Consider the following 27,140-nt stretch of genomic DNA (forward strand, 5'->3'; position numbering starts at 1 on the left):
ATATTGCTAAATTGACAACTCAAGAAGGTGTAATTGTTAAAATAACTTATTGTTTTATTTTAAATTAGATATAAATTATAACCCTAACATGTTTTTCAAGGGTAATATATCTGTAAATTCCAGGGACACAAAAATGGACATTTCTGTAGAATGACCCCTGTTCATAGTAATCAAGCATCTGTCTCTCTCTCACTCCCTCAGCTTGCCAGTGCTCATTGGAGGGCTCTCGGTTCATTGAGTGTGATCAGGTCTCTGGACAGTGTGTTTGCCTGCCTAACGTTGTCGGTCAGCGGTGTGACAGATGCAGTACTGGATCATACGGCTTTCCACTCTGCCAAGGTGAGCTTACAGACCTGAACACAGCTCACTTCACCTGGCTGTAATATTCCTCCACTGGTAAATGTTCAATCCTCATTTATGCCACTCTTTCCCCTCTTTTTGATGCCATCTAGCTGACACGTGTAACCCCGCTGGCTCTGTGGAGAATGAGATCTTACCCACAGTGGTAAGTATTAGAGCTTTGATTTGTTGGACTAACGTTGTAGCTTGCCTTACAAAGAAGCATGGGCCTTCAGACTGGCTCTGATTGGTCAGGCTCTGCTGTCACTTATTCCTCAGGGCTCCTGTGAGTGCAAGCCTTATGTGGAGGGCATGGCCTGTGACAAATGCAAGCCCCTCTACTGGAACCTGTCCCCTGATAATGTGTACGGATGCTCAAGTAAGTAATGATACCGGGATTATTTCTAAAGACACAGAACTTAAAGATAAACATACAGTGGTCTATAGAGTGAGACTTAAAGAAGACTCGGGAAACCCCCTTCTGGTGACGTGTCCTGATGGTTGGAGGACACTGTAAAGGACTGCGAGTGCTTTGGGGTGGATAGTCGTAGGCAGGCTGTATCAGTGAGCAAAGTAGTTACCAGCTACACCAATCAGGCATAACATTCTGACCACCTCCTTGTTTCTACGCTCATTGTCCATTTTATCAGCTCCACTTACTATATAGGTCCACTTTGTAGTTCTACAGTTACAGACTGTAGTCCATCTGTTTCTCTGATACTTTGTTAGCCCCCTTTTACCCTGTTCTTCAGTGGTCAGGACCCCCATGGACCCTCACAGAGCAGGTACTGTCTGGGTGGTGGATCATTCTCAGCACTGCAGTAACACTGACGTGGTGGTGGTGTGTTAGTGTGTGTTGTGCTGGTCTGAGTGGATCAGACACAGTGCTGCTGGAGTTTTTAAACACTGTGTCCACTCACTGTCCACTCTATTAGACACTCCTATCTTGTCAGTCCACCTTATAGATGTAAAGTCAGAGACGATAGCTCATCTGCTGCTGCACAGTTTGTGTTGTTCATCCTCTAGTCCTTCATCAGTGGTCACAGGACGCTGCCCACAGGACGCTGTTGGCTGGATATTTTTGGTTGGTGGACTATTCTCAGTCCAGCAGCGACACTGAGGTGTTTAAAAACTCCAGCAGCACTGCTGTGACTGATCCACTCAGACCAGCACAACACACACTAACACACCACCACCACATCAGTGTTACTGCAGTGCTGAGAATGAGCCACCACCCAAATAGTACCTGCTCTGTGAGGGTCCATGGGGGTCCTGACCACTGAAGAACAGGGTAAAAGGGGGCTAACAAAGTATCAGAGAAACAGATGGACTACAGTCTGTAACTGTAGAACTACAAAGTGCACCTATATAGTAAGTGGAGCTGATAAAATGGACAATGAGTGTAGAAACAAGGAGCTGGTCAGAATGTTCGGCCTGATCTGTGTATATTCCTACTATTGTAATATATGAAGTCAGTTTGTGTGACTGTTCTATATTGTGTGTTGTGTAGGCTGTGAGTGTAACACTGCAGGCACAGTAAGTGCAGTGGCGGAGTGCGCTCAGGTGAGTGTCACTTGTCTCGCTTTTCATGTCAGTAAGCCTACAGCAGCATGAGAGCAAGCAGTGTGCTTGTAAAGATTGTTTATAGAATGTTATATAGTATATGTGTGTGTGTGTGTGTGTGTCTGTGCCATCAGGGCAACGGCCAGTGCTACTGCAAACCCAATGTGTGCAGTGGAACCTGTGCAGTGTGTAAAGACGGTTACTTCAACCTTCAAAACAGCAACTACTTTGGGTGCCAGGGTAAGACCTTTCTTAAACACAACCAATAAACCTGATCTTTAACAATCAACAACTATCAATAATGTACCTCTGTATATGTGCGTGTTCATGTGTTCGTATTTCCAGGTTGTCAGTGCGATATTGGAGGTTCTGCTCATCTGTCATGTGGTGAAAGGAACGGCAGGTGTAGGTGCAGACCTAACGTAGAGGGACCGAAATGCAACCAGTGAGTCCTGCCCTAAAATCCTGCAGATGTTTTCCAAACAGCCAAAAGGATTTTTGCAAAAAGGAATTTCTTGGAAGTTCTCTGAAGGTATCAGTATCTTTTCTAGTATCAAACGAAGTCTGCCTTGTTGTCCAGGCCTCGTGTGGATCACTATTTCCCAGATTTGCACCATATGAAATTCGAAGTAGAGGATGGCACGATGTTGGACGGGCGGCCTGTGCGTTTTGGCTACAACCCCTTGGAGTTTGAGGGCTTCAGCTGGAGGGGCTATGCTCAAATGTCCCCCATTCAGGTGAGAGAAGTCCAGCACCCTCTACTGGGAAAGGACACAAGTATGGTTTCACTTAAAGCTGTGGTCTGTGGTCATTACATATACTATATTTTCACATTTTATTGGATCATTCTGTTTTATAAAGGGAGTTAATGTCATTTTTCACTCGTCATCAATCTGTTATGGCTAATTACGTTACAGCACAACTTAAATGCAGAACAAGTAACTTACTAGGTGCTGAGGAGTCATGCAAATGAGTGAAAAATGAGGTTAACCTGAATAAAGATGAATATCAAAATGTGTCCATATGTTGAGAATGGCTGGCGTTGATAAATGGTGGCTTTGCTTTGCTTGTGGCTTTGCTTAAGGGATTAGCTGGGTTAGGTGCTTGTAGGTGCTGTAGTGCTGGTGGTGGTTTTAAAGTAATAATTCAGCCAGAAATCAAATTTGCACATTTTCCCTTTACCCAGTGTAATCGATGAGAAAACTTTGGCTTCTTTTAGTCTGTGCTGGAGCTACAAAGCTAATGTAGCTAACAAGTAATGGAAGCTTAAAGCTACCAATTAGCATCAAACTGCAAGCCTAAATTATCACACTTTTTATCTCAAACCACACTGAGAAATCTTAAATGAACTCTCTATGTGGTTTCTGACATACTGTTGTCTATAATAATGACAAAGTTCAGGCTTTGATGCTGTTTTATCATGTTTTAATATAGTTTTGGTCATCAAAAACCGATATGTCATAAAGGGTCTGAAAATTTTAAGGTCCCATAGCAGGGAAAACCAAATATCCTCAGTTTTTTTACAAAAGAACTCAATGAATTATGTAAAATGTTTCAAAACATATTGTTCCCTCCCCAGTCCATACAGTTTATGCATGTAAACTAAGCTGTAAAAAAACACCGTTTTGAATTCGTTGTTTTTGTGATGTCATCTGCCTGTTCAGCCCACAGCAGTTTAGTTCCATCCATTCACACAGACTTTTCAGCCTGGACTGGTTTTTGAATGAGACATGATACAGGGCAGCCTATCAGAACACAGCTCATTTACATATCACTGCTGTCGGAACAAAACTTTGCATCTCCAAAATGGTAACTTTACAGGAGAAAGAAAAAACATACTCTACTTTTATTGTAAGTCAATGGAACCAGACTTTTTTCCAAGTCATTTTGGGCCGTTTCTTTTGGTCCATTCATCATGAAATTTACAGACAATGTAAAAGACAACAGGCGTTTTCAAATTTTGTCAAAAACTGAAAAATGACAAAAATGGACATACAAGGTTTTGTTCTGACAGTAGCGATATATCACGTAACAAAAACAGCCTGTTTAATTCTAAGGGATACAGAGTGGTTGGAAAATGGTCATGTAAACCTGAATTATGACCGTTGTTGGTACTTAAAACCACACAAACCTCCGTGAAAATGTATAAAATAAAAGAAAATGTAAGATATGGGCCCTTAAAAATGCAGTCTGATGATGACTCAGACAGGCAGTCTCCATTACTTGTTAGTTACTTTAGCTTTGTGGCTCAAGTAAAATAATAAAGAAGCAACTTCAAAAGACATCAAACACTTCTTGGCTTGCTGAGGGTGAAACTGTGTTTTTTGCCGCGCTTTCACTGCTTTAAGGATTAGCTTTGCATTTGCACTCTCTTTCTTTCTCTCCCTCTCTTCTTCTATTTCTGTGGGCACAACCTTTCGGCCTGTAGCCGCGGGTACTGGTTGAGGTGGTGGTCGGCTCTCCAGATCTGTTCCATGTGGTGTTGAGCTACGTTAACCGCGGGGGCGTGGATGTCCGGGGACGGGTCTCCGTGGTGGAGGACACCAGGAAATTCCAGTGCGGGAACTGTAAGTCCCTCCACTTCTGCCTCTTCTCTTCCAACTCTGCTTTCCTCTGTCGCTTCCCCTCTTTCCCTCTCTTTCCTGGTCCTCATGCTCTCAAAAGCTTTTACGCTGACCCAGTGCTGGGCTTTCTTTAGGCTGGTTTGGCTGCTGCGGCTGCTCCCCTCCAAACTGTTACCAAAGACCCACCGCAACCCAGATAAGACCTAGGCCAACCTCAGAAAACAGGTCTTTAACTTAGACCTTTGCTATACCTTCCTTCCCCATCCCTCTCTCCCTCTCTCCCTCCCTCCTTCCCTCCTCCCTGCTTTTTCCCCTTCATCTTTCTGTCTCAGAATGCGGTTAAATTGACGGTGCACGTGAGTGAGGTGGAAATGTACCTCACGCGCTTCATCCTCAGATATGTAAACACTGAGGCTGCCGTCTCCCATGGCAAAATCACAGCCTATCAGAAGAGCAGGAGAGGTATGTCTGACTGCAGTAGCCACTGACAGCGCTAGACTGTCACTCATGTCTTGACTTTGGATACAGAATAAGTTAAAAGTAAAAATGTCCTGGTGCACTCTGGTGTTTCAGTATCTCTCTTCCTCTTCCTCAGGCTCTGAGCAGTCCAAGCAGATCATCTTCGCCCCCAGTTCGGAGCCCACGTTTGTGAATGTGCCTCAGAACAGTTTTGTGGAGCCATTTGTGCTGAACCCCGGCACCTGGACAGTGGTCATTGAGGCTGAAGGCATCCTGCTGGTGCGTTCAATCAAGTAATATACCATGAGAGGCAGTGAGTTTAAGTGCTACAGTAAAGGGTAGGGATGAGTCAGAATTTAAAAATTTTTAGAATTCAATCAATCAATCAATCGATCGATCAACCTTTATTTAAACTCAGAATACATTGAGGGAGACCCTCATTTACAGTGTAGCCAAGCCAATACAGAAATCAGGGATTGAGAAGTTGGGTTGTAAAGATAAATCAAATGTTCTAATAAAATAATAAAAATCATAATAGTAAACTGTTATAATAAGAAGGTACCAATAAACCGTTAAATCACTAAAGTTACAATATAGTTACTTAACAAATAACATAAATTAAGTAATTCATAAATGACATTTATGTAAACTAAATTAATTAAATAAAAGAAATAGATGATGTAAGACAATAAATTGACATTAATAAAATAAATAAAAAGAATAATAATAAAAGAAATAAAAAGAATAATAAAAAGTAAAACAATAGCTGAGACATAAAATAGAATTCAAATGGTCATGAAAGTCTAAAAAAAATCGAAAAATTGATTAAGATTTTGATTTTGCTAAGAAGTTCTTAGCTTCTCTCTTGGTTATACTTTCTCGTATTTAGGAACCATACAATATCTGTACTCTGTCCTCCACCAGAGGGCACTGAAGAGGTTCTTATCACCCGATTGAGAAGCAGATAGGAAGCGTTTTACACACTGCTGATATAAAATAACACTTTCAACAACATTTACTGAATTTATGACGTTTAACTAACTCTTTATAGACTCACTCTTTTTGTGCTGATGGGTCTGATGGTAAAGTTTTGATTATAGCTGAGGTGAAAACAGATGCATAGTGTTTCTCTTTGTACTTTAGATTGGCTCCTTTTTTCTGTGTAAATGTCACCTGCTGTTGATCTGTGGTCTGAGTCTGGGTGTAATATAGTATAGAAATTATAAGATGCTGATTGCAGTTTTTTGTTATCCGCCTGACACGACCAGCGTTCAGTACCGTGTAGATTTAAGAGTCCCGTGTGGAGCTTTTTTGTTTGAGGGAGGTCTTTTTTTTTTATAAATTGATAATCAACTTGGTACAATGATACAGAATTGAGTTCTCAATATATTATGTGTATGTAAAGTATTTGTAATATGTGGCTCATCCAGTCAGATTTTAGAATTATTAACATTCTAAAATTAGTTTCTATGAAGAGGAAAATGGAAGGAAGATTTCCTAAATGCTCTTTATATTCTAGTAGGGCTGCGCGATAAAACGATAACGATAATTATCACAATATAACTTTCCTCGATAGAACCATAAGAAATGTTCAATAAATTTTCGATATAATGCACCATTCTCACACTTCCACGTTCTACTGCAAGGAGAGCGACACCACTCTGCTGCTTAAATTATGACTATTACAAAAACTGCGTCCGTGCTTTTCCAGCTGATAAAAACAGCCAACTAGACACTTTCTCCCACTGTCCCATGACCAGTTTGTGAGTTTTTCCACTGTTTGGTGAGTGTTTGTCATGTTCTGACCATAAAGGATAGTGTAAAACAGCAATTAATAACTCGGGAGCAAAAATCAGCCTTCAAACTTGAAAGAGATAATGATTTGACATTTATTGCGATATGCATCGATATCGAACGATATGAATTTTGTTTCTCATGATAATATTTTTGGCCATATCGCCCAGCTCTGTATAGGAGATGCGTTCTTACTCAATGTTACCCAGCAGCTGCGATTAGTGCAGAACTATTTGTCAAACGGTGTCAAAAACAGTGAATATGATTTCATATTTGTTTGTTATCTCCTTTTCTTTGTCTCTCTCTGTATCTGGCTCTACAGGACTATCTTGTGCTGTTGCCCAGTGCGTACTATGAAGCGCCTATTCTGCAGCTGGCTGTGACGGAGCCCTGTACATACAGCCATACACAAGACCCCAGACAGAAGTCAGTAATCATGACCCACTGAGCAGTTTTGTTTGACTTGATTCGTCTTGGCTTTTATTGTTTGAGCTCCACTGTCTGTTGTGCCTGTTAATATCTGTTAATTGTTTTCGTGCCTCGTGATCATGTGCAGCTGTCTGCTGTATAAGTACCTGTTTCTGGAGGAGTTCCCTTCTATGTCCGGTAATGAAGCCAGCTGCAGGGCGGATAACCACCTGCCCAGACCCTGCCATGTTGAGAAGATTACCCCCCAACACCCCAGCATGGCCATCTGCAGCGGGAATGATGTAAGTGTGGGACCAGGAGCTGGATTATTTATTAAAAACCTTTTAACTGCGTTTGTTTCTGTTTTTATGTTCAAACATTGTACTTTATATATATATATAGATAGATAGATAGATAGACAGACAGACAGACAGAGACGGACAGATAGATAGACGGACAGAGAGATGGATAGACAGATGGACAGACAGATAGATAGATAGACAGACAGACAGACTGATAGACAGATAGATAGACGGACAGACAGATGGATAGACGGATGGACAGATAGATAGATACACAGACAGACAGAGACGGACAGATAAATAGACAGACAGACAGATGGATAGACAGATGGACAGACAGACTGATAGACAGATAGATAGACGGACAGACAGATGGATAGACAGACAGACAAACAGACTGATAGACAGATGGATAGACGGATGGACAGATAGATACACAGACAGACAGAGACGGACAGACAGATAGACGGACAGATAGATAGATAGACAGACAGACTGATAGATAGATAGACGGACAGACAGATAGAAAGATAGACGGACAGATAGATAGACAGACAGACAGACAGACTGATAGACAGATAGATGGACAGACAGATGGATAGACAGACGGACAGAGACGGACAGATAGATAGATAGATAGATAGATAGATAGATAGATAGATAGATAGACTGATAGACAGATAGATAGATAGATAGACAGACAGACAGAGACGGACAGATAGATAGATAGATAGATAGATAGATAGATAGACTGATAGACAGACAGATAGATAGATAGATAGACAGACAGACAGACTGATAGATAGATAGACGGACAGACAGATGGATAGACTGACGGACAGATAGACAGACAGACAGACAGACAGATAGATAGATAGATAGACTGATAGACAGACAGATAGATAGATAGATAGACAGACAGACAGAGACGGACAGATAGATAGACGGACAGACAAATGGATAGACGGACAGATAGATAGATAGACAGACAGACAGACTGATAGATAGATAGACTGATAGACAGATAGATAGACGGACAGATAGATAGACAGACAGATAGAGTAAAACAGTGACAATATGATGACCATTATGGTAATTATATGATTTATATAGATATATATATATATAGTGAACATAATCTATCATATGACATCTGGCATGACATGTCAGTGTTATGTGATGTTATCTGGTTACCTGAGTTACTGATAGGATCTAGCACTGCTCAGTGTGAAACAGCATGTTTGACTGCGTGTGTGTGTGTGTGTGTGTGTGTGTGTGTGTGTGTGCGTGTGTGTGTGTGTGTGTGTGTGTGCGTGTGTGTGTGTGTGTGTGTGCGTGTGTGTGTGTGCGTGTGTGTGCGTGCGTGTGCACATGCGCGTGTTTGCGTGTGTGTGTGTGTGTGTGTGCAGATGAATGTGCAGCTGCGTGGTCGTGTTCCTGTACCGGGTGAGTATGTGGTGGTGGTGGAATACGCCAGTGAAGATGAAGCTCCACAGACTCTCACTGTATCCGTCAACACGCCTGGAGGACGCAGCCACCAGGAGCGCATCACACTGCTGCACTGCAGATACAGGTGAGTGTGTGAGAACACTTTTACTTTCTGCTGTAGTCAGATCCTCTTAACCCCAACAACTCTGAACACACTTCAGACTTCAGCTTTGAAGTAGTTGCTGAATATTTTTAGGATTTATAACTGACAAATAAACCTACAATTCAAGGTTAATATATCTTTCATTTGGATGGTATGATCGTATCACTGGGCTGACTTTGTTTCTTTCTCAGCACTCCACTGTAACTGTGTGTGTGTGTGTGTGTGTGTGTGTGTGTGTGTGTGTGTGTGTGTGTAGTTTCTTGTGTCGAGCAGTGTCTGTAGATGATATGAAGCGTGTGGCAGTTTTCACTCTTTCCATGGAGGCTGATGTGCAGTTGATTGCAGACAGAAGCAGCTTTTTCCTGGTGAGAGAACTTTTGCACCTGTATTTATGTTTGACTGTCTTTGCAATCTTTCACTTTATTTAAAAAAAACACTTCCAAATTCAGAGTTAGTTTGTTCCTATTGGAGTTAGTTAATTAGTTAGTTAGTAGGGATGCTAGTAGTTGATGATATTGGAGTCATACTGGTACCAGCAGAAAGTGTCTTTAAAAAATGATCAGCGTCCGACAGATATTTAGATTCGACCAGTGTTGCAAACTGATATTTTAATCTCTTCATAATAATAATAATCAGGGAGGATCTAGTCCCAATTTCTGCATATTTTATGATTTAATGTATCAGCATCAGCAGATATGTACATGAAAAATATTGCCCTACAAAATTGCCATGTCAGTGAATCCCTGGTAGGTAGGGAAATAGGTACAAATACAAAGATATGAATGTTACCGTATTCTATAAGTTCAGGTCGTCCTTTAAGAGGAATGCAACATCTTTTTTACATTACTGCATAATTCAACAGTTGAGATGTAAACAGTCATGCAGAGTCATTGATGTGAAGTGGTAAATTGTACAGAAACTTTCTGCCTCTAATTTCTTTACAGTTGTGGTGACAGAATTCAGGGCTCACAATGTGTACAACGCAAATATAGCATATAGCATTTTTATAACATTTGCTATGTAAAACAACCAGTGAACCTGTGCAAGCCTTCTGAGTGTTTTATGTGATGATGTTGGTGGTAAAAATGTGTATTTTGGGTTCTATTTTACCTCTTTTTTACCCCCAAATAAGACAATCAGACAGGTTCAGCTGGTTCAGAATGCAGCTGCCAGAGTCTCACTAGGAGTAACAGAAGGACCCCCCCCTTCTTAAACCCTTACACTGGCTACCAGTCTGTTCCAGAATAGACTTTAAAATACTATTACTGCTCTATAATGTCTTAATGGTCAGGAGCAGCAAATTTATCTGACCTGCTGCAGCAATATGAGCCGAGCAGAACTCTCAGATCATTAGGAACTGGTCAGTTAGTCCTGCCGAAGGTGAAGACTAAACATGGAGAAGCAGCGTTTAGATATTCTGCTGCTCTTAAATGGACCCAGTGGACAGAGAGCATCAGAAGAGCCCTGACACTGGACACTTAAACCAGCCTGAAAACATTTCAGTTTGAGCAGCTTTTTAGCTCAGTTTAAACCCTGTTAGTGTTTTTAGCCCCTTTTTTCTCTGTAACGACACTTTTTTTAATCCTAATCTAACTTTTAGTTTTTAATTTGGTTATTTAACTGTCATAATTTAATTTGATTTTTAATTTAAAGATTTTCTCTTTTAAATGTATTGTTTTAATCAGGTGTTTAATGTTGTTTTTAATTATGTTTTTCTATTTTCGTTTACTTTTTTTGAACAACTCTGACTGAATTTTCTCAGTGATTGAAAGGTGCTATATGAATAAATTTGCCTCTGCCCTGAATGTATTTTAACCCAAAACCTTCTCTTAACACGACTGTTAAACATTGTTTAAGACATCAGGCAGTGAATTCATAACGATTCCATGTACAAACTTTCTGTGAGGGAGCTTTTAGAGGCATTAAATGCCTCAGATGTCTGGTTCCTGTCACCGCCTCTGCGAACAGTTCTGACTGGCAGAATCACGTCTCACCTTAAACTACCCTGAATGACTTTGTTTACATCTTAGCGATCGAGTTATGCAGAATTCCTTTTTAATCTGTGGAATTCTTCTGTAATCAGATTTATGAAGCAGGAGTCTGATCTTTGATGTCCATCTTTTTCTAAAGAAGTGAGAGTCTGATGCGTGTATGTGATCTTCTCCTTCAGCACAAAGTGTTCCTGATCCCTCATGCTCAGTTCACTATGGAGTACCTGAGTCCCAGAGTGCACTGCATTAGCACCCACGGACACTTCGATCCAGACAGGTAACACAGCATGATATACAAACTGCCTCGTGAAACAATGTTTTGAAGTCGGTCACGGAATCATGTATTGTTAGGAAACGGACAGTTCCGGTCCTAAAATCTGATTGGCTGAGCCGCATTCGAAGCCGTTGTAAAATCCACGATATACCACGGCTCTGACCGCCTCACAGCGACTGAGCTCTGTATCACTGCGCCACGACACGAAAAACCCTTCTGCTGTTAATTTAATAATCTTTGACTCTAATGCTGATCACACAGAGCACCGAGTGCCTGTTTTTGTTTAAACAGGTATTTTCTTATCTAGAACCAGGCTGGTCAGCTAGCCAACAGGCTAAAAGTTAGCAAACATGCTAAACAACTCCAACATTAATATCACAGGCTTGGATTAAAGCACTCACGATATGATTCACTGAAAAACGGCAGTATAAACGTCTAAAGAACGTCACCTGAATGTGTTACACGCTTTAAATGTCCGTGTTTCAGTCAGAAGTGGCATCAAACCCAGACTGAACCCCAAACGGCTCCGTGCTCCCTAAATAAACAGTGCGCTGTGTAACATGTAAGTTTAGAAATTCTTGCTTTTGCTGTCAAATACTGCACAGCCTGTCGAGTCTGAATGTGTCTGAATCCCAAATCACCATTTTTAGTGATATTTTGCTCTGTTGGGCTCAGGAGTCAGTATTTAAATCTCTACGTAGTGCACTATGTAGGGAGCAGGGAGCTGTTTGAGATTCAGCCCCAGCGTGAGTAAAGTGGTGTCGTCAGACTGTCAGGAGACTCGCGGTGGTGATTTTGACCAAAAAGTGCTTATAAACTGAACGTATTTGTATTGAACAGTGCTGTGATATCGTATGTTCACTGTTATACGGAAAAGTTTAACAAATCATGAAATGTCTGTGGTTTACAGTGATTGGCGACTGAACGTTCTTCTCCATGTACTTCTCCTTCTACCTTATACTTGTTTATGTCGGTTATTATTAAGAATAATTTAAATAATTATCTAAATTATTTTATTTTAATATTTTAATGTATTTTAATATATTTTATGTTGGCCGCTGTTTTATAAAAGCAATACGCCACTCGAGGCCGTGCTTTACTGCAATTTTATCACAGGGAAGCGAGTTTTAGGAAAGAACACCCTTCCCTGTGATAAAATCGCAGTAATGGACTTTTGTAGGTTATTGCTTTAATGTTACATTACTGTGCTTTAATGAAGATGGAGCTTTTAGGTAAACATGAAAGTTCAAGTCCAGGAAGGAGTGATGAACAGAAACTAGTTCTTCCTTAGAAACAGATCAACATCTTAAAATTTTAAATGGTTTCCCTTTTTCCCGGTTCTCCAGTGGTTCCTGTGTGCCCTCTCGGTTCCAGACTCCATCTCAGTCTTTGGTTCTGAAGGAGGGTCAGGCTTCCTCAGTGCCAGAGCAAATTTTGGCCTCAGCTTCTGACCATCCACCTGCTGATACTACACGCTGGCTCATCAGAGACACACCCCCAACTGCTGTCGACAGTGGCGATCATATCCGCCTGGACTCCAGTCAGGTAGGTTTCACACCTACCTGTACACCTACCTGTACACTTACCTGTACACTTACCTGTACACCTACCTGTACACCTACCTGTACACTTACCTGCACTGCAGCCACCCATTCAGCCTTCATCCATACTTGGACATACTGTGTTCTCTCTTCTCACTGCATGTGTTCATCCTCCTTTTCATATCAGTCATTCTTTGTTGTGGTTTGTGTGCCAGTCATTATGATTAGCTGTTATGCCGTGTACAGCCGTATGCAAAAGCTTGAACAGAGAAAACAACAACATCCTCTAAATCAAATCAAATCAAATCAAATCACGTTTATTGTCACATCACATTTACACAGGTGTGAAGGTGAGTGAAAAACTTAGGTGTTTAGCCCCCTTGTAGAATTTAAATACAAAAAAATTATATATATATATATACAGACTGAGCATCTACAAAGCGTCCTTATTTGACTACCAAAATGAAGTGCTACCATAAAATGTGCCGTAACTTTCACACAGGCCACATGTAATGTTTTATTTTTTTCCAATATGTATGTATGTATGTTGTGATGCCCACATCAATTCATTGTTTTCCCAGAATGCAGTAATGTACTCATCACGTGTTCATGCTTTGGGCCGTTACGTGTTCATCCTGCATTACCACCAACCGCTGCACCCGACTTTTGCCATTCAAGTCTACATCAATGGAGGACGCATCTGGCAGGGTGAGAAAACTGTCACCAAATCAGCTGCTACACTGGAGCTCATAGCACAGTCTCATTAAGATGTGCTGCAGTTCAGGGGTGGGAAATGCGTTAACTCATCATGATGCATTGATCTGACGGCGGCAACTGCAAAATCTCAATTAATTGTAACAAAATTAAAGTAAATTACTGAATATTGAATATTAAAGACTGAAATAAAATTCTTAGGCTGTATGTAAAAATAAAAGAAAAAGCTGGGTGCATTATTTTTGTAGTCTATATTCCACTACTGTATAAATAGTTCATCCAATCATTTGATCATTTGTATATTCAGATAATAAAAAAAAAATTGTTTGTTCTGTGATCAAATGTTTTTATTTTTAAGATAAAGCTCCAATGTAATATCAAATACAGTAGGCAACAAAAAACAGCAACAGAATCTAGCACACAACCCCCCCAATATTCCCCACCCACATGGCACCCATAAACCCACCAACGATCAAGGAAAAAAATTGTAAATATATAAATAATTCCTTTGACGTATCAAGTAATACAAACAAACCAGCACAGTATAACGAATATAATACCAGCTGTAATAATACAATAATGCAGCTAGGAAAAAAAAATCTCTAAGCTGCACTTTCCAAAGTGTTCAGGGTCCTCCAGCTCCATGGATCCTTGTAGTTGAAAGTTCCATATTAAAAATATCCACAAAGGTGAGGATTCATTGCTGCCAGCGCAGAGAATGTGGAGGTTGCCAGCGTAAAGCAGTTTTTTTTCAGCCAACCAGATTCACCTTACAGCACAATTTAAAATGACGTTCAGATTCATCGTTTAGAAACAAGTTTGGACAAAAAAAAAATCTGAAATGCAAAGAAAAGTCGAATCGAGTTGGTCAGAGCTTTGCATCAGTATTAAAGTTGGGTAATCATGTTGGAAATCCTCATTGTCCTCTTCCATCCCAGGTCGTGCCAACGCCACCTTCTGTCCCCATGGATATGGCTGTCGTAGTGTTCTGATCTCAGAAAACCAAATTATTCTGGACGTGACGGACCATGAAGTCGTCGTGACTGTGCGAGTTCCGGACGACAGAACTCTGTGGCTGGTGAGTTCTGTAAAACCACGAGCTGGCATGACAACAACAGCTGGTTTTGTGTGAAAGGAAATCAGAAATGTTCATTATTGTCATAAAAGTCTGAATCTTTTTGTTTTTTTGTTTGTGTGTGGTTCTGCATTAGGACTATGTCCTCGTGGTGCCTGAAGACATCTACAGCTCTGCCTACCTGTCAGAGGAGCCACTGGACAAATCCTACGACTTCATCAGCCACTGTGGACAAAACAGCTTCTACATCAAGTAGGGAAAATGAAATGAATGTATTGAATTGAATCTGATATGATAAGGAGGAGCTGCTTGGTGATAAATGAGTGAATGAAGCAGAAACAGCGTTCAGGTCTGATTACACTGTCATACTGGTTGTGAAGGTTGAAGTGAGTGAGTAACTGAATGAGTCTCATCTGATTTTTTTTGCCAGCCCACTGACAGCGTCTCCGTTCTGCCGGCACTCGGCCGCATCCCTGTCTGCGTTCTTCAACAATGGCGCTCTGCCTTGCGGCTGTCATGAGGCCGGGTCCGAGAGTGATACGTGTCAGCCTTTTGGAGGCCAGTGCCCCTGCAAACCCAACGTGATTGGCCGAGACTGCTCGCAGTGTGCCACCGGCTACTATGGCTTCCCCAACTGCAGGCGTGAGTAACATCCATAGGGCAGAGGGGTGGAAGAGAGAGACGAGGCGAGTGAGGGAGAGTTTGATGAGTCAGAGATTGGATTTATTGAAGGAAATTGAATCATACTGTACACTTGCCTCAAACCATGTAGGGTTAAATACTTTGGCCCAGTCCCATTTCACCTCTCGCCCCTACCACTCAGCCCTTAGCCCTCTGTTTTGCGCATTCACGTCTAGGAGTAAGGTGTCCTGATTCTCGTTAAGATAGAGGGGTAGGGTGAAGTGTTAGAGCTACATGACCCTCAGAGGTTTATCTGAGACACACTCCAAATGGAGTGTTATGTGAAAAAAAAAAAGAAAAACCGGTGAGATGGAGCACAAGAGACCAAAGAAACCCACAAATGTGAGAATCTTCTTACAATAGCTATGTTTTATCTTAGTTTAATATCGTTTCAGTGTATTTTGGTCCTTTTCTTCACAACAAGCATAAAAATAGTATGCTAATGTCTCAGTAGCAGTCTAGCTATCTTTCCCATTCCATCTTAAATAGTCCAGCAGTTCTGATGCTTGAAGCACCAGAATGTAACTGCTTGCATTCTGGAAAAAAACTGGAACAATCTGGTGAATATCTGACTTCAGCTTCATATCACTGAAGAATTAGGGGTGGGTGATAATAAATAATTGCCCCCTCTTTGAAGGCATATGAGTCCCTAAATGTAACTAAAGCCCAGCAGTGAGGAGCTGAACTTTACCCTCCTCTGCTGTCACTGCAGACTGGCAGGGTCGCCTACAGAGCAGCGCTAGTAGCTGTTAATGAAGTGATGCTCTTTTTATTTATTTTCCCATTTCAGAGGGAAGATTTCAACCATTACCCTGTAACTCAGTTCCAAAGGGCAACACTCGAAAAGAAGGGGTAGGGGTAAGAATAAGAAATGGGACTGGGCCTTAGACATGGAGCATATGTGGCTTCTGACCCTGTATGGCATCTACTTTTGCCCATTTGTGTAGAATACAGTATATTACAGTACCTTCAGGGCTTGATATGTAGCTTTTTTAAATATTTTTTTCTAAGTACAAGTAAATCCATATTTTACACTTGTCTATAGGAAAAAGGGTCAATAACTCTGTTTTCAAATGTATTGCAAAAGTTTATTAGAACAAAAGAAAATTACTTGTTACAATTCGCACAGTTTATAATGTCTGAAAGAGAGGAAAACTCGATAGAGTTTGTGTGTGTGAAAGATTTTACTCGATTTATAGTGGTATTCTCTCTCGCTCTCTCACTCTCACTCTTTCATAACGTCACTCGATTTTCTGAGATAAATCACAGCTAGTGATTTTGCCCTGCTGTGTTAAATCTACACTAACCTGGCTGTTTCATGTGTGTATCACTTGTTTACATGGATTTGCGCCTGTCTGTTTCCAGCATGTAACTGCGGCACACGCCTGTGTGAGCCAGTAACTGGCGAGTGTATCTGTCCTCCACGTACGGTGCTGCCGGAGTGTGTGCAGTGTGAACCGCAGACGTTTGGCTGCCATCCTCTGGTAGGCTGCGAGGTGTGTAACTGCTCCCGGCCCGGAGTCACTGCTCAGGACATCAACTGCGACACACATAGCGGCCAGTGCAGGTAAGAAAAATACTACTCCTATTATAATGATGGGTTCACAGTTTAATACTTAGCTCATGGCTGTGGTCAGGGCCTGACTGGATAGGCCACAATGCGCTCAAGAGTTGCTAATGAAAAATATCCAGCAAAATCTTACAAAAATATTACTATAATAATGCTAAAATCCCAAACTTTGCATTTTACTTATTTACATATAGTTACTTAATTAGGCCTTTATTAAATAATTAAATAATGACATTAACATTCTGACCACCTCCTTGTTTCTACGCTCATTGTCCATTTTATCAGCTCCACTTACTATATAGGTGCACTTTGTAGTTCTACAGTTACAGACTGTAGTCCATCTGTTTCTCTGATACTTTGTTAGCCCACTTTTACCCTGTTCTTCAGTGGTCAGGACCCCCATGGACCCTCACAGAGCAGGTACTATTTGGGCAGTGTATCATTCTCAGCACTGCAGTAACACTGACGTGGTGGTGGTGTGTTAGTGTGTGTTGCGCTGGTCTGAGTGGATCGGACACAGCAGTGCTGCTGGAGTTTTTAAACACCTCAGTGTCACTGCTGGACTGAGAATAGTCCACCAACCAAAAATATCCAGCCAACAGTGTCCTGTGGGCAGCGTCCTGTGACCACTAATGAAGCCTAGAGGATGACCAACACAAACTGTGCAGCAGCAGATGAGCTGGACTGGTGGACTGACAAGCTAGGAGTGTCTAATAGAGTGGACAGTGAGTGGACACAGTGTTTGAAAACTGTGCAGCTGCCTTTGTGGCTGCTGTGATGATGCAGTTGATAACTTGGTCCTTCAGTGCTGTCGGGGACACATTAGGATGCTTTAGCACTCAAACTATATATCGCTGTTGTCAGAACAAACCCTTGTAGCTCCATTTTTCAGTTTTTGACATATTTACATAAAATGCCTGCTGCTCTTTACGTTGTGTGTAAATGTCATTATGAATGAACTAAAAGAAACAGCCCAAAATTACCTGGAAAAAATTCTGGTTCCATTGACTTACATTGAATGTATAGTATGTTTTTTCCTTCTCTTGTAAAGTTACCATTTCAGAGATACGAGGTTCAAATGCAGAAAACTCTTGTTTACAGTGTGATTATTATAGTAGTAATAGTGCGATGCCTCTTCCTGCTGGACATACCACCTTATGTCTGAACTGGGATTTAGGGATTTTACACACTATATACTGACAGTGAGAAAGCCTAACGTCACAGAGCCGATACTGTATGGAAGCTGTCCTGTTTGACCTACACCGTGTGTCCAGGTCCTTCTGGCTTTAAAGAATCTGTTTAACGGCTGTTTAAAGGCTTAAAAAAGACCATGTGAGGGGAAACAAACCCCATCGTGCTGTATTCTCTGCCCTGCACCTCCCTGCTTGACCTGAGCCCACAAAATTCCACAATACCCCGCTACATTCCGCAGTGACATTCCCCCTGCTCTCGGGGAAACTGCTGTCTTTGTCCAGACAAGAACACACACTGCAGCTCAAACCTGGAACATCACCCCAGGCACTGACGGCTGGAGTTTTACAGCACAGAAAGCAAACACACACAAACACACACACGAGTCAATTTACAGAGTCTTGTCACCTCCAGACTTTAATAACAGGAGTGTCTAGAATTTTGTCTCTGGTAATAAAGTAAGCTAAACAGTATATGAGCTGTAGATTGTTTAGGTAACTTGATTAAAAAATGTGTGAAAATCTACTTTGTGTACAAATACAGATGCATTGTTCTCTGTATATCTAACTAAGCCCAAAGGTCCTATTGCTGTTTGCTAATGGTGAGAAAATCCCACAGGTGCAAGACGAACATCATTGGCCGGCAGTGTGACAGGTGTGCTCCAGGTTTCTATGGATATCCCAACTGCAGGCCGTGTGACTGCAACGAGGCGGGAACTGAGAAAAACGTGTGTGATTCCATCACGGGACGGTGCCTCTGCAAGGTAAAGCTTTCTCTCCCTCTTATTCTCTCTCTTTTCATTCCCTCTCCCCATTCTCTACCTTTTCTTTCGCCTGCTTTACACTTAGATAGGACTGCCAGTGTATCATATCGCTGTTGTCGGAAGAAAACCTTGTGTAATTTGAAAATAGTTGTTGGCCTTTACATTGTATGTAAAATTCATGATGAATGGACTAAAAGAAGTGACCTAAAATGACCTGGAAAAAAGTCTGGTTCCATTGACTTACATTAAAAGTAGAGTAGGATTTTCCTTCTCCTGTAAAGTTTCCATTTTGGATGCAAGGTTTTCTTCCGACAACAGCGATATGTAAAAATCACTTACCTGAATCAAAGCAAGAATGCATGTCATGAGTAGATTAAAGGGAAATTCCACTGATTTTTGTGTCTGTGTAATTTAATTGAATAATTTACGGTATAAACAGACATACAGAATATTACCAGAATATAGTCAACTAAAGTTTTTGTAAATAAACACATGAAATTTCTTTCTTGATTTTTTACTCTTTTGTTATGTATGATATTTCTACTGGACCCCGGGAAGAATAGCATCTATGACAGTAGCAGCCAATGGGGATCCTAAAAATAAACAAAATAAACAGTACAAAGTGGTTTAATGTGAAATGGTGATTATAGAGAAACTTACTGAGTTGGAATTCTTTACGATGGTGGTGATAGGAGCCAGGGGTTGGGATGTTGAAAATAGAGCTGTTATATTTACAATCAAAAACCACCAGGAGACTTTTTTGAGTTTTTATATGTGATGTCGATAGTGATGAAGCAATAATAAATCCAAAAACAAGTTTTCTGCATGTGCTTCTCTGGCATGAATGGGTTTTATAAAATACATTTTAGTCCAAAACTCTTTCTCGAAATGATTATGAAGCAAGATATGTGTAACCATTTTATGTAAGATAGCTTGTGAGGTGGTATCTGGTTTCTATCACCACCATTGTGATTTTGAATTTTGACTGGGTAAATTCCTCTAAAAAGGAAGGTTTATTAATGATTGATTCATGCAGACATTTTGATCGTATCGTCTTATCGCATCATATTAATGACAGTGTTGTATCATTAATATTCATTGCAGTCACAGTGCAGCTGCAGCAACTGCAGTTCTAGCACTGATAGCACAATATTATATGTCCATGTTGTTCAGCTCTGCTTCTCACACACTTCCACTCAACTGATGAGGACTGTATATCCAGAAGGTTATGTCTAGACCTGTTTTGAAACAGCTGTGAACATATTTGTCATAAAGACCACTAGAGCATGTCATGTTGCCCCCACGTCTAACTGCAGTACGTTCTCCAAATCTAAATGTTTTTCTAAGTCTACCTCATCCAATTTATGTACTCTTCTTTAGGAAAACGTGGAGGGCTCACGCTGTGACCAGTGTAAGCTGGGTACGTTCCATCTGGACCCCACTAACCCTAAAGGCTGCACAAAGTGCTTCTGTTTTGGTGCTACTGACCGCTGCCGCAGCTCAGAGAAGAGAAGGAAAGAGGTACATGAGAACACAAACACACACACACACACACACACACAAACACACACACACACACACACACACTACACTTAATACTGGTTCGTATTACTGACACAGTCTGCTCGTCTTTTGTAATGTGGGTAGATTACATCTGTAGTATGTTAGTTAAAAGTAAACAAATTGAACAGATTATGTGCTAATCTAGTGTAATCTGTAGATCTGTGAAATGACAGTGTAATAATCTAAATTCATCTGTGTAGATTATGGACATGGAGGGCTGGGTGCTTTTGAGAGGGGACAGGCAGGAGGTGCCTGTGTCCGTTTATCCAGATCAGGACCTGGTGGAGGCAGATCTGAGTGATGTTCCTGACGTTTACCAGGACTTACACTGGCACGCTCCCCGTGCGTACTTGGGTGACAAGGTGAGCAAAAGACCCAGAAGAGTGCGACTCAATATTATCCATCAAACACAAACGTTTTAAAGCTGGAAGATACTTTCACGATACTTTCCGAATATGTTGCAGTATCATTGATATTTGCATTGGCTGCCGTGGCTGTTCTTTCAAAATGATCTAGAAAGAATCCAATAAATGAAATTACAGTAACTTTAAAGCAGTAAAGTGCTTTTATACTGAAAAAATAGTACAATACTGTGCAAAACCTTTACCTGTAATGTTTGGCTTTTACATCATTCAGACTTGCTGCCCTGAAATGGTATTTTACGGGGAAGCAAGCATTGACATTTGCCTTGAAAGTCCCTTTAAACAGAATATATTTAGATGTCCCCAGCATGATTGGCCGAGCAAGCAGTTGCAGAAGCCGATACATTGCTCAACGTTCTCAATAATGTGTCGGCTCCTGTGCACACATGGGGTGTGATTGAGGTTTGGTTTCCAGCCCCATCAAACGCATCACACTCTAATAAGAGTCTTGATCAAGGCTCCAAACTCTACATTCATTTACCTCTGTAACATGGTTAAGTTCCAAGCGGCTCTAGATAAAAATGCATGCAAATGCAAAATGTGCATTTAAATTGCCAGTTTTTCTAGAATTTTGACTTAAATTCCTGAACAAATGGCATCTGCAAAATGGGCTTGAGTTTTTTTTAGTCAATCAGTATCAATACAACTCTTAAATAGATGTTATATCACCCAGCACTACTGCTGGTCAGCTTTACACTGTTGCACAACAGTAAATAATAAGCTGAGTTAGCCAGTATGAATGGGGGGTGGGGGGTGTCTCCCAAACATCACACAGGTATGGTACTGAAACCCAGTGTTAGGGTTTGTTAATGAACACTGTATTGGTTTGCTCATGAATGGCTAATCCATAAAGTTTTCACAAACCAAAGAAATGGAGTTTGTTTTGCTTAAAAAGAGTAAGATCCTGTCAGAAAAAGGAACATGGCCTTGAGTATCCATGTTTGCTCTGCTGAGGTCATGCAGTAATATCTAGCGACCTGACATCTTATCAGTTGTATGAAAGAAAGGTGTAAGGCTTATTCTCTGTCTCTCAGACAGAAGGGTGCCAGTGGCGCAGCTGAAAACCAGATTAGTATGTAGACTCAAGCAGATAGTACAGTAAAGCTGTACAGGTCACTAGCGCTTGAAAAGAGTGAATCAGATGTAAATATTGGACGAGCCAGTTCTGACCTTATTTAGTCTGTCGTTAATGTCTGTTTACATGTGTGAATGCAGTCTTACAGACTTTCAGAAACTTCAGACTATGAATTTACTGGTTTTCTTGCTTTAACCTCTGTTCTAAATGCCTCTCTCTTTAGGTGTCTTCATATGGTGGCTATTTACGCTACCAGTTACATACGCAGACGATGCGAGGTGACTCTCTCTACCTGCCTTCTGAAGCCTCTCGACCTGACGTCATTCTCAAGGTGCCCCTACGTTTCTCTGGCTGAGTACTAAGCAGCTTTAAATGATCCTTAAATTAGAATGTAAATTTGATCTACAGCAAGACACATCACTGAGGCACCGACCTGTTGGTCCAAAACAACACGTAATGCCTTGATACTAAATTTCCAATGTCGTCTTCTCGTATGTAGGGAAACCAGATGATGCTGGTCTACATGGAAAGGGAGTACTCCTCTCCTGAGCAGCCACATGAAGGAGTGGTCCATCTAGTGGAGGTAAAAGGAATAGCATTATAGAGCGACATTACGCTGCATTTACACTGCTCCGGCGCGTCAACAGACGTGAACGCACTCCCCCTCTTCAGCTGGCTGCATGTGGGCGTCAACAAAGACGTTCCCTGCATCCAATGAAATCACATCCTGCTTAGTCAAAATTTTATTAATAACTGTGCTGATTTTCTAATAAAAAACAAATTTAGTATTTTATTAATGACAAATATATATATATATATATGTATGTATATATATATATATATATATATATATATATATATATATATATATATATATATATATATTGCGTTGCGAACACTTATCGCCCAAACAGCAGCTATCTTCTGATTGGATAGACGCATCTTATTGGCCGGATTAATCTGCATAAAGATCAGCTCAACTTTTCACCGCATTGCATCCCCCAGACTCGAGGCACTGGACCCCTCATGCACTGTGTGGCCACATCGGGCAGAACTGAAGCTTTCCATTGAAAACGAATGGGATGCGTTGCGGTGCATCGATGCGCTGGAGCAGTGTAAATGCAGCTTTACACAGAATGAAAATCAATAAAAATAAAACATGAGATTACATAAGTAGACTTCACATTTTGGGGGTCTTTTCTGAACCTAATCAGGGTGACGAAGCAGAGCAGCAGTCTTTCACAGCTGCCAACATCCTCTACTTTTTAAGCTAATTGTACTGTAATAGCATCAGATTTGATTGGCACCGTTATTATGGTCATTTATTCACTCTTTCTCTCTCTCCCTCTCTCCTTCTCTCTGTAGGGTAGTTTCCGTCATGCTCAGACTGGTAATGCAGTGTCTCGGGAGGAGTTGATGATGGTGTTAGTAGCTCTGGAGTCTCTGCAGATCCGTGCCCTGCACGCTCAGTCTGCCCAGGCCGTCTCACTCCGGGCAGCCGTGCTGGAAGGAGCTGAACATCTGCCTGCTGGTCGCCATGCCAACAATGTGGAGATTTGCCTCTGCCCAGCCAGCTACCAGGGAGACTCCTGTCAGGTAGCCCTGCTGTTTCAACTCAGTGGTTCCCGAGCTTGGCTGGTTGAAGGGCTTGTTAATTACCTGATTTGTTGGATTAGGAGTTATAGAGCAGAACAAACACCAAAATACACCCATCAGTCAAAACATTATGACCACCTCCTTGTTTCTACGCTCATTGTCCATTTTATCAGCTCCACTTACTATATAGGTGCACTTTGTAGTTCTACAGTTACAGACTGTAGTCCATCTGTTTCTCTGATACTTTGTTAGCCCCCTTTTACCCTGTTCTTCAGCGGTCAGGACCCCCATGGACCCTCACAGAGGGGTACTATTTGGGTGGTGGGTCATTCTCAGCACTGCAGTAACACTGACGTGGTGGTGGTGTGTTAGTGTGTGTTGCGCTGGTCTGAGTGGATCGGACACAGCAGTGCTGCTGGAGTTTTTAAACCACCTCAGTGTCACTGCTGGACTGAGAATAGTCCACCATCCAAAAATATCCAGCCAACAGCGTCCTGTGGGCAGCGTCCTGTGACCACTGATGAAGGACTAGAGGATGACCAACACAAACTGTCCAGCAGCAGATGAGATATCGTCTCTGACTTTACATCTACAAGGTGGACTGACAAGGTAGGAGTGTCTAATAGAGTGGACAGTGAGTGGACACAGTGTTTGAAAACTCCAGCAGCACTGCTGTGTCTGATCCACTCGCACCAGCACAACACACACTAACACACCACCACCACGTCAGTGTTACTGCAGTGCTGAGAATGATCCACCACCCAAATAGTACCTGCTCTGTGAGGGTCCATGGGGGTCCTGACCACTGAAGAACAGGGTAAAAGGGGGCTAACAAAGTATCAGAGAAACAGATGGACTACAGTCTGTAACTGTAGAACTACAAAGTGCACCTATATAGTAAGTGGAGCTGATAAAATGGACAATGAGTGTAGAAACAAGGAAGTGGTCATAATGTTGTGTCTGATAGGTGTATAAAGTCAGACCACAATTTGTCTGCTGCCATCGCACATCCAACAGAAATAAGCAGGATATTTTTTTGCTGGTTTTGGTTCTGCTGTATCATCACTGTTAAATTTAAAACCTTTAAATCTATTTTTTTATCTTCTAATTTTTTAACTCTTTTAAATGTAAAAATGGTGGCTGCTCTTTACATTGTTTGAAAACATCTTCACAAGTAGAGCAGCAGAAATTGTCCAAGTTTACTTGAGTTGGCGTCTTGTTACGTAAGCATACATTAAAGTTAAGAGTTTTTACGTTATCCAGTTTAACCACTTCGGAGATAGAAGGTTTTGGTATGACACTGATGATGTTCAAATGTATAAATATTACTTCATTTCGATCACACTGCTAAATGTATGCTACAACATACTACCATGACTACCTCAGTTACCATGCACATTGCCTGTATCGGTGGGTATATGTGTTCTTAGCCTCTCTTTCTGTCTCTGTATTCAGCAATGCGCTCCAGGGTTCTACAGAGACACTAAGGGACTATTCCTGGGCAAGTGTGTCCCCTGTAACTGCAACGGCCATTCTGATCAGTGCCTGGACGGGTCCGGCGTATGTGTGGTGAGTCCATTCTGCCTGCACTTCCATTTACTGAGAACAACACTGTGACTGCTCTGGTTTCCTGAAGGTGGTTTAACCATTTAAACTAAGAGTAAAAGTTTGCATTGTTTCTCATGTAATTACTTAATAAAAAGCCTTAAAATGTTCTAAAAGTCACAGAGTTTAAGAGCTCACTGTGGCGTGCGCCCGTCCCCTGGGCCCCGATGGCGGCTGCGAGAGCCGGCAGGAAGGTGGGGCCTGAGCTCCGTGCAGGGACGAAGCCCGACGAGGATGGCGGGGGAGAGTCCCGAGCCCCTTCTCCTAGGCACCGCCTAAGGTCCTGCAGTGAGGCCATGTTAATTAGCCTCACGTTTGATCTGGGCGGACGAGCTGCGAGCGGGGGGAGCGGTGACAAGGAGGCAGAGCAACCGGCTCTCGTTCTCTCTCAGCTCGGGTGCTTTTAAAAAGAGCAAATAGGGATAAGAGAGAGAGACTAAACGAGAGCTTGAGGTGTTCCTCTCCACGCCGTCCTCATCGGGCTTTGTCCCCACTCGGAGCTCGGGCCCTGCCTTCCCGCCAGCTCTCGGGGCTGCCGTCGGGGCCCGGTGGACGGCCGCACGCCACTCTTACTATGTAAAGAGAAGGGGATTGACCTTAGGGGTTGTGTTCATCTCAGCCAGCTCAAATTCAGAAACTAATTCTAACCGAATAAAGCTGGGGGGACAGTTTTCACGCAATATTTTGAACCAACCACTTGCAGAACTGTCAACACAATACAGCTGGAGACCACTGTGAGAAGTGTCGAGGTGGTTTCCATGGCAACAACACTGTGGATGGCCACGCTGTGCCCTGCACCAGCTGTCCCTGCCCTCTGCAGGTGGCATCTAACAAGTCAGTGCCCTCCACATACAAACACACAGAGTGACACCGATAATTCACTGCATACAGATGCTCTTACACTCATTTATCCCTTTTTTCTAGCTTTGCCATCGGCTGTGTAGAGAAACCCAACCACATGCAGTGTCTCTGCATGCCTGGCTACGCTGGACCCAAGTGTGAGAGGTGGGACCTTTACCTGCTGCATTAAACATCCCTCTTCTGTCCGTCACTCGTATTCAGACTTTCTAGTACTGTTCAGAATTACCGCCAGGTTACTGTCAGTTATCTGTCCGTTAGGGCTTAGTTGGGCTTTAGTGTGACTAGCAGGTTGAAGCTGGTGGTCATGTTTTTATATGCTGCTATAGGTGTGCCCCAGGTCACTATGGCAACCCCATGGTGATTGGTAGCACGTGCCAACCGTGCAACTGCAATGGCAATTCGGACCCCAATATGCTGTTCAGTGACTGCCACCCGATCACGGGCGAGTGCCAGAGCTGCATGCATAACAGTGCTGGACCCCACTGTGAAATCTGCGCCCCGGGTTACTACGGAGACGCCATCACTGCCAAGAACTGCACCAGTAAGAAACTCGTAAAAAAACATTTTTAATGTTTTATTCAATATTTATATTTTGGAATCAGTAAGAGCTTATTAAATGATAATATACTCTAATTATCTGTTTATCTGGCAAGTTACATGCCTCCATATTCGTGGCCGCACATCCGTCTCAGTCATTTTAAGGATTATCTGTAGCTTCATACATTTCATACATTTATTTGCAAGCAAATTGTTTTCATATGTAAAAAATCTAGTAGTAATTTTGGTAACACTTTATTTGGATGGTCCACTGTAGATTCTTTGTAAATGTTCAGTATAACTTTAAGTAACATTCAACTAAATAGCCATTAAATGCAACTGCTTGTGAAGTTAAGTGTTATTTGGATGGTCCACTGTAGATGCTTTGTAAATGCTCAGCTGGCCTTTAAGAATCATTCAACTAAATATCCATTAAATTCAACTGAACTTCAAGTTTAGTGTGAAAGAATGTATTAAATCTAACCCTAACCCTAAACCTAACCCTCACCTTATCCTCAAGGTAAAACCTACATCTACTCCTAACCCAAACTCTAACCATGATGTTGATAATTAACTGACCATCGAAAGTTTGTTAATGATTTAGGTCTCTGTAGAGCATCTATAGGGAACCATCCAAATAAAGTGTGACCGTAATTTTTGT

General features: G+C 41.7%; 1 protein-coding gene across 2 annotated transcripts in view; it reads left to right on the top strand.

Moving 5' to 3' along the window:
* The window catches only part of lama5 (laminin, alpha 5), a 135,643-nt gene that overhangs the window by 77,632 nt on the left and 30,871 nt on the right, over positions 1-27,140 (top strand). For both annotated transcript variants that reach the window (XM_036590733.1, XM_036590734.1), the window contains exons 16-45: positions 202-339; positions 453-505; positions 619-718; positions 1,850-1,902; positions 2,037-2,142; positions 2,248-2,347; positions 2,483-2,639; positions 4,331-4,469; positions 5,062-5,204; positions 7,042-7,145; positions 7,276-7,429; positions 8,839-9,002; positions 9,277-9,385; positions 11,191-11,288; positions 12,632-12,830; positions 13,408-13,534; positions 14,479-14,618; positions 14,752-14,867; positions 15,046-15,257; positions 16,662-16,863; positions 18,676-18,820; positions 20,201-20,341; positions 20,584-20,745; positions 22,104-22,211; positions 22,380-22,463; positions 23,246-23,476; positions 24,932-25,045; positions 25,785-25,915; positions 26,006-26,086; positions 26,269-26,483. In XM_036590733.1, the coding sequence (XP_036446626.1) occupies positions 202-339; positions 453-505; positions 619-718; positions 1,850-1,902; positions 2,037-2,142; positions 2,248-2,347; positions 2,483-2,639; positions 4,331-4,469; positions 5,062-5,204; positions 7,042-7,145; positions 7,276-7,429; positions 8,839-9,002; positions 9,277-9,385; positions 11,191-11,288; positions 12,632-12,830; positions 13,408-13,534; positions 14,479-14,618; positions 14,752-14,867; positions 15,046-15,257; positions 16,662-16,863; positions 18,676-18,820; positions 20,201-20,341; positions 20,584-20,745; positions 22,104-22,211; positions 22,380-22,463; positions 23,246-23,476; positions 24,932-25,045; positions 25,785-25,915; positions 26,006-26,086; positions 26,269-26,483 (4,026 nt within the window). The remainder of the gene's footprint in view (positions 1-201; positions 340-452; positions 506-618; positions 719-1,849; positions 1,903-2,036; positions 2,143-2,247; positions 2,348-2,482; positions 2,640-4,330; positions 4,470-5,061; positions 5,205-7,041; positions 7,146-7,275; positions 7,430-8,838; positions 9,003-9,276; positions 9,386-11,190; positions 11,289-12,631; positions 12,831-13,407; positions 13,535-14,478; positions 14,619-14,751; positions 14,868-15,045; positions 15,258-16,661; positions 16,864-18,675; positions 18,821-20,200; positions 20,342-20,583; positions 20,746-22,103; positions 22,212-22,379; positions 22,464-23,245; positions 23,477-24,931; positions 25,046-25,784; positions 25,916-26,005; positions 26,087-26,268; positions 26,484-27,140) is intronic.

The sequence above is a fragment of the Colossoma macropomum genome, unplaced genomic scaffold, assembly GCF_904425465.1.
Source record: "Colossoma macropomum unplaced genomic scaffold, Colossoma_macropomum, whole genome shotgun sequence".
In the NCBI taxonomy this organism is placed as follows: domain Eukaryota; kingdom Metazoa; phylum Chordata; class Actinopteri; order Characiformes; family Serrasalmidae; genus Colossoma; species Colossoma macropomum.